Here is a 6,991-nt window from a genome sequence, read left to right on the forward strand (position 1 = left end):
ATTTTGAGGGTGAAGTAGGTAGTGATCGTGTAGGGGAAGGGGAAGGGTGTCATAAGGTTGGAGCGGTCAGTGGGTGAGTGGGTACTATCAGGTAATAAATGATCCTACCTTAAAGGCAATTACAAATATTTCCTAAATTTAAATGAGGGTACAATTTACAGAAAAGGTACTTGAAATTGGGGAATAGTCCGAAGTTGTAATTGCTAGAAAACTCTCTAGTCTAAAGGGAAAAGAACACATTAAGAGGCCAGATTATTCGAAAATGTGGCCTTTATGATACTAAGATAAAAATAAAAGTTTATAGTACATATATATATAAGTTTATAGTAAATAAATTCCAGTAAAAACCTTTTCAGGAAAATTGTGGGGATTTCCCCTTGTTTTGAAATCTAAATTATTCCGACACGATGAACCATTCCGCGACGGAACATGCTCCCCTGTTGAGAAGACTTGATCAACATGTCGGATCATCAGTGTTGGGTAGAGGCGCCAATTTTCTCACGTTGCGGTCGTAGATACCCTTAGCAGTTCTCACCGTAACTGTTCGGATGATGCCATCGGTACCAGCGTGAGCCTTGATGACCCTGCCCAATGCCCACTGCATTGGTGGTAGGTTGTTTTCCTTGATGATTACAAGAGTACCCTCCTTGATTGAGTGCTCCCCATGTGTCCATTTGGATTTGACATTGAGCCCGCTAATGTACTCTCGATGCCAGCGAGTCCAGAAGTCCTGCTTCAACTTCTGGATGTGTTGCCAAGTTGAGAGTCTATTGCTAGGAGTCTCCCGAAAGTCAGGACCTCTGAGATTTGTCAGAGAGTCACCAATCAAGAAGTGGCCAGGAGTCAATGCTATTGGATCATTTGGATCCGTTGAAAGAGGAGTGAGAGGTCGTGAGTTTAGCACGGCTTCAATCTCGATAGTTAGTGTATTGAATTCTTCAAAAGTCAGCAACTCATTGGTCACAATCCTCCTCAGGTGATGTTTGAAGGATTTGACCGCTGCTTCCCAAAGACCACCGAAGTTTGGAGACTGCGCTGGGATGAAGTGCCATCGGATTTCCTTCGACGTTGCAAAATGAAGAATTTTTTGCTGATGGTCCTCATTCTTCAGAAACTCGTGGATCTCCTTCAGCTCACTATTGGCACCGATGAAATTTGTGCCATTGTCTGAGTAAATGTTGCTGCAGACTCCCCGTCGAGCGATGAACCGTCGTAAGGCCGCCAGAAACCCTTCAGTGGTGAGGTCACTCACGATCTCTAAGTGGACTGCCTTAATGGCGAGGCATACGAAGACCGACACGTAAACCTTTATACGACCTCTGTTGCGTACTTTCCTTTCCTTTATGAAGAAGGGGCCGCAGTAGTCAATCCCGACGTTAGTGAATGGGCGGGATTCTGTTACTCTAGCCTCAGGTAGATTACCCATGATATAATCTACTAGTGGCGGTTTGTGTCTGATGCATTTGACACAGGAACGAACGATACGTTGAACTGAATGACGGCCATTTAATATCCAAAACCGGCGACGAACTGCGTAGAGTGTCGCTTGAGCGCCAGCATGCAATGGTAGTATATGCTCGTTTCTGATAATGTGATCGGTTACTGGATGTTTGCATGGAAGGATGAGGGGGTGACGCTGAGAGTACGGAATATGAGCATTAGTCAAACGACCTCCCACTCGCAAAAGGCCATCCTTATCTAGAAATGGAGATAATTTGACCAATTTAGATAATGCAGCAGGTTTATGTTCACCATGGTGAGGATGTCGGAGTTCTTTAATGACTGCTGCAAAGTTTTCAAGTTGTACCCAATGTACAAGAGCCTGAAGAGCAGCTTCAAGTTCATCAAGGTTCAATGGACCTCTGCGACGAGTCTTGAACCTTAAGCAATAGGTGATAATACGTTGCAATTTGCTAATTGATGATGACCACATGTTCGAGGCCTTGGCATCAGTTGTCGTAACTAAGCAGGTTTCCAGGGACGTTGGTGTTTTTCTCAGATCAGGTACTTGTGATGAGTACTCCAGGTGCAGTTTAGGCCATCCACTCTTGTTTTCTTGGAGCCATGATGGACCGCAAAGCCAAAGGGATGGTTTGATGAATTCAGACGGTGTTTGCCCACGTGATACAAGGTCAGCCGGATTGTCGTGGGTTCTCACATGTCTCCAATTCTGAATATTGGTTTTTTGTTGAATCTCTGCCACTCTGTTGCTGACAAATACTTGAAGTTTGTGCGGATGTGTGTTTAGCCAATGCAAAACCACTGTAGAGTCCGTCCAATAAAATGTTTCATCGATGGGGTAGTTGATGGCAGCTCTGGCATTTATCATGAGCGATGTCAATAGTTGAGCTCCACACAGCTCAAGCCGAGGTATGGTTTGCTCTTTCAGTGGGGCCACACGCGATTTTGAACAAAGTAAATTCACCCGAGTATTCCCATGGGCGTCGACAGAGCGCAGGTATAGGCAGGCTCCATAAGCCATTTTGCTCGCGTCACAAAAACCATGAAGTTGGACATTCGTAGCGCCTGGTATCAGTACTCCCCGTGGGAATGTAACTTGCTCCAGTACTGGTAACTGCTGGTACAGTTGAAGCCACTCCTTCTGTAAATCTGGTGGTAAGGTAGCGTCCCAATCTACCTTCGAAGTCCACAGTTTTTGGATGAATGCCTTAGCAACAATGATGACGGGAGATAGGAGGCTCAATGGATCGAATAATTTGGCGGTTTCTGATAAAACTACTCGTTTGGTGGTTTGACCGATATTTGAAGGTTTTACGAAATATCTGATTTTATCTACAGCTGAATCCCAAGCAATTCCTAAGGTCTTCAGCGTTGTCGAATCCCCCAGTTGTAGGCGTTTGTTGATGTCCTCGGAGGCGACACCGTGAAGTAGTGTGGGGTCGTTCGATGCCCACTGTCGAAGATTAAAACCGCCCCGTTTCATTAAACTCTCAAGTTCACTTCGAATAGTGAGAGCTTCTTGAAGAGTTTGTGCTCCTGTGAGAAGATCATCAACGTATAGATCTCTTTTCAGGATGGCAGCTCCAGTAGGGTACAGATGTTGTTCGTCATCTGCTAACTGATGAAGACATCTGATTGCGAGGTAGGGTGCTGCCGATAGTCCGAAGGTTACCGTGTTGAGCTCATACGTTCTCACGGGGCCGTCATCATCGCGCCACAGAATTCGCTGGTATTTTCGATCTTCTGGACGCACAAGAACCTGTCGATACATTTTCTCGATATCGCCCGTCAGAACGAATTGATGTAGACGAAATCTTGACAGCAGTGAAAAAATGTCGTCTTGAATGGTGGGGCCCACGTAGAGAGCGTCATTCAAAGAAACCCCGGTGCTGGTTGTCGCGGATCCGTCGAATACAACGCGCAATTTTGTTGTGAGACTGTCCCGCTTAAATACTGCATGATGCGGTAAATAGTATCCATGATCGGATAGATTAGAAGTATTGATTTCCGTCATATGTCCGAGATCGATATATTCCTGAATGACGGCTTTATATTGTCTAGCAAGGTCGGCGTCCCGAAAGAACCTTTTCTCGCACGATTTAAATCGATTATAGGCACGAGATCTTGACGTTCCGAGTCGAGAGATGTTATCGTTGAAGGGTAAAGCTACGATGTACCGTCCTGTCGTATCCCTGGTCACGGAATCTTTGAAAAGTTTCTCGCACGTAGCTTCTACTTCATTGAAGTGGGTCTTTTCCGTGGTGTTTTCAATTTCCCAAAATTTTGACAAGTCGAATTCCAGAGAGTCTGTATTGTTGAGATGACAAGAACGATAACGGGGGGGTGAAGATGTAGGAGCTCCCCCTCCTATGACCCAGCCAAGAGCGGTTTGCAGAAGGAATAAATCGTCTTGACCTTCGGTAGAAATTCGCCTTTTTGCGGATCCCAGAAATGAAAGAGTAGTCCCGGTTCCAATTAGCATGTCGATTGGAGCTGGTTGGTGAAAATTTGGATCGGCGAGTTTCAAATTTACGGGAATTTTTATTTTATTTCTATCAAGTGGCTGACCTGGCACCATAGTTGAAATACTGGGAACCGTTAAAAATGTGATTGTTCGTTCCTCGTTATTGATGCGCGAACGTATAGTGGCAGTAATGATATGTTTGGTCGTGGTAGTGATTGCATTCAGAGCCCCAACCGATGCCGAAAAATGTCTTTTGGGAAGTCCAAGTGACGTAGCCAAACTCTCGGTTATAAAATTAGTGGTCGAACACGTATCTAACAACGCACGACAGTCGATAGGTGATTTATTGCTATTCATTACCTTAAGTTTGGCCGTTACCATTAGATCGCAGGTGGATGAGTTCAGGATCAGTGACGTACGATTCGCAATCTCAAATGGGCTCTGCTCTCTATCTAGTCAGGAGAGGTTGTTCGGTGTTGTCTTCACAGGAGTAGAGGATTGCTCGCTTGCTGTTGTTTCTGTTCGATGCAGCAGAGAGTTGTGAGGTTGATTGCAATGAGAGCAGCTCCTCGAATTACAGCTGTTGACACCATGCCCTGGTGTGAGGCAGTTGATGCAGAGAGAAAGTTTCTTTGCTTCCTTGTACCGAGCCACTGGTGATAATTTTTTGAATTTGGGACATCTCATGATCGTATGGTTTTCTTTGCACATGATGCATGAGACTGGTGTTGATGTGCTGGAGGTCACAAAGGCCTGTCGTCGTCCTCGGTTACGGTTGGATCTTTCTCCCCGTGGTGCCAAGGTAGTCACTGAAGAGCAATGCGAGCGATTTTCCAAAAATTCTAGTAGATTTGTGTATTTGGGAAGATTGGAGTCCTTGATTCTCAATTCCCATTGGTATATTGTCTCTGGAGTGATCTTCGATTGTATTAAATAGATGAGCGGCAGATCCCATTGATCCACCGGTTGTTTCAAGTTACTCAGCGCCCTAGTGTGCTGATAAAATGTATCGACCAGATGACCGAGTGCCTCTGGTGTTTCCCTTGATAGAGCTGGATACTCTTGCAGCAGTTCCCAATGTCTGCGGACGATTTTTCTTGTGCAGTCGAATTTATTTTTGATGATCTCCAAGGCAGTGTCATAATTCTCCTCAGTATTTGACAGAGATTCAATGGCCTTTGCAGCTCGTCCAGTAAGGAGACTTCGAAAATATTGGAGTTTCTGGACCTTCGATAGGTCAGAGTTCTGATTGATAGTGCAATCAAATAAGTCCCAAAATGGATGATATGCTTCATACGATCCGTCGAACTTGGGAATGTCCAGTTCAGGCAGACGCATGAGTGACAATAAAGATGCTGTTGCAGGCTGCGCTGGAGTGTTTTGTCCTAGCTGAAGGGCGGGTGTTAGTCGCGAAGAGAGTTGATGCAGGGCATTACCGACGACTGTCTCGTATTTCTGCAATATATCAAAGCGTTTCGGACACTCTACCTCTGGGTCAGTCTCTTCTAACTCTTCCTGGATGTCTTCAAAACGCTGGAATCGCTCCTTCAAATTGTCCAATGCAAACTGGAGTCTCTCCGGAATGCGTTCCTCGATGGGAAGTCCCGTGTATGTTTCCAATGTTGCTTTAAACATCGTTATCGAGGCTTGAATATTACCCCGTTGACGTCTGAGGGTGCTGAGTCGGGCCTCATTTGCCATGATGAGATCACTTCACTATTTCCGACACTAGTAATTGTAGCAGTCAATGTACTGAATGGCAACTATATGCCAAGGAAAAACCGTTCAATAAGTTTACGAACAAAAGGAAAGTTGGAAATTTCTATCACGATAGATAAAAACTTCCGTAAAAATGCTTATACACTCCCGAATCACTTGTTCACTAAATCCGGCTCGAAGGACCAATTATGTTTAGTTTGATTTAAAAATATTTATTTTTCACAAACTGTTGGAAAGTCTAGAGTTAAAATTAATAAACAAATATCAACAATGTCACTTCACTTCAAAATGAATATATTTCGCACTTTTATTTTATACAAAGGATTATTTTATATATTTTTTAATTGAAAATTCAAAATGATTGGACTGTGAACGGAGTTGGGATTAAAAGACTTGGGTATAACGACACGATGTCAATGTAGAATTGTTCACGAAAGAACAGTCGATACTCTGCGATGTCGATATCGCCAAGGAAGAATGAGTACTGAAGTTGTTGAGGAAAAAATGTTGAGTTGTGGATTTGAAATTCACGTGGACTGGGCAAAAAATTGGTGGATTTCAATTGGTCCAGGAAAATATACGGACATTGTCATTCGTCAGTTTATTTTGAGGGTGAAGTAGGTAGTGATCGTGTAGGGGAAGGGGAAGGGTGTCATAAGGTTGGAGCGGTCAGTGGGTGAGTGGGTACTATCAGGTAATAAATGATCCTACCTTAAAGGCAATTACAAATATTTCCTAAATTTAAATGAGGGTACAATTTACAGAAAAGGTACTTGAAATTGGGGAATAGTCCGAAGTTGTAATTGCTAGAAAACTCTCTAGTCTAAAGGGAAAAGAACACATTAAGAGGCCAGATTATTCGAAAATGTGGCCTTTATGATACTAAGATAAAAATAAAAGTTTATAGTACATATATATATAAGTTTATAGTAAATAAATTCCAGTAAAAACCTTTTAAGGAAAATTGTGGGGATTTCCCCTTGTTTTGAAATCTAAATTATTCCGACACGATGAACCATTCCGCGACGGAACAAGCTATCTCAGTGTAACTCTCATATTAACTTTTAATCACTCCTATTTTATCAATAATAATTAAATTATCAATTTTGGATGTATTTTGCACGAATAAGTAAGCTATTTTTTGTCTACACTAGAAATTACTAGGAAATTGTTTATTATTATTATTTGTTTATTTCCTTGATGTTACAACGTATTTCCGTTGTTTTACATCTCCTCCCGCCTCTCTTAGCCTTTCTCCTCTCTTCCTACACTTTTTTGTTTTTCCCTTCCCTTGCGGTGCCGTGGGACCGACTTTTTTCCCCAACTGTACTGCATTTGCACAGGAGT

General features: G+C 43.2%; 2 protein-coding genes across 2 annotated transcripts; both read right to left on the reverse strand.

The window, feature by feature from the left end:
• Positions 1-454: 454 nt before the first annotated feature.
• Positions 455-4,306, reverse strand: LOC135172024 (uncharacterized). The gene has a single exon (XM_064138402.1). It carries the CDS (start codon positions 4,304-4,306, stop codon positions 455-457), a length of 3,852 nt encoding a protein of 1,283 aa, XP_063994472.1.
• Positions 4,307-4,381: 75 nt separating this feature from the next.
• LOC135172025 (uncharacterized) lies at positions 4,382-5,626 on the reverse strand. Its single transcript, XM_064138403.1, has one exon. The coding sequence runs from the start codon at positions 5,624-5,626 to the stop codon at positions 4,382-4,384; it is 1,245 nt and encodes a 414-aa protein (XP_063994473.1).
• Between the last annotated feature and the right edge of the window lie 1,365 nt (positions 5,627-6,991).

Source organism: Diachasmimorpha longicaudata, unplaced genomic scaffold, assembly GCF_034640455.1.
Source record: "Diachasmimorpha longicaudata isolate KC_UGA_2023 unplaced genomic scaffold, iyDiaLong2 ctg00000141.1, whole genome shotgun sequence".
Classification (NCBI taxonomy): Eukaryota; Metazoa; Arthropoda; class Insecta; order Hymenoptera; family Braconidae; genus Diachasmimorpha; species Diachasmimorpha longicaudata.

What these genes read in the sequence shown, in the direction of transcription:
- LOC135172024 (XM_064138402.1), bottom strand. Translation starts at nt 4,306, where the DNA reads ATGGTAACGGCCAAACTTAAGGTAATGAATAGCAATAAATCACCTATC.
- LOC135172025 (XM_064138403.1), bottom strand. Translation starts at nt 5,626, where the DNA reads ATGGCAAATGAGGCCCGACTCAGCACCCTCAGACGTCAACGGGGTAAT.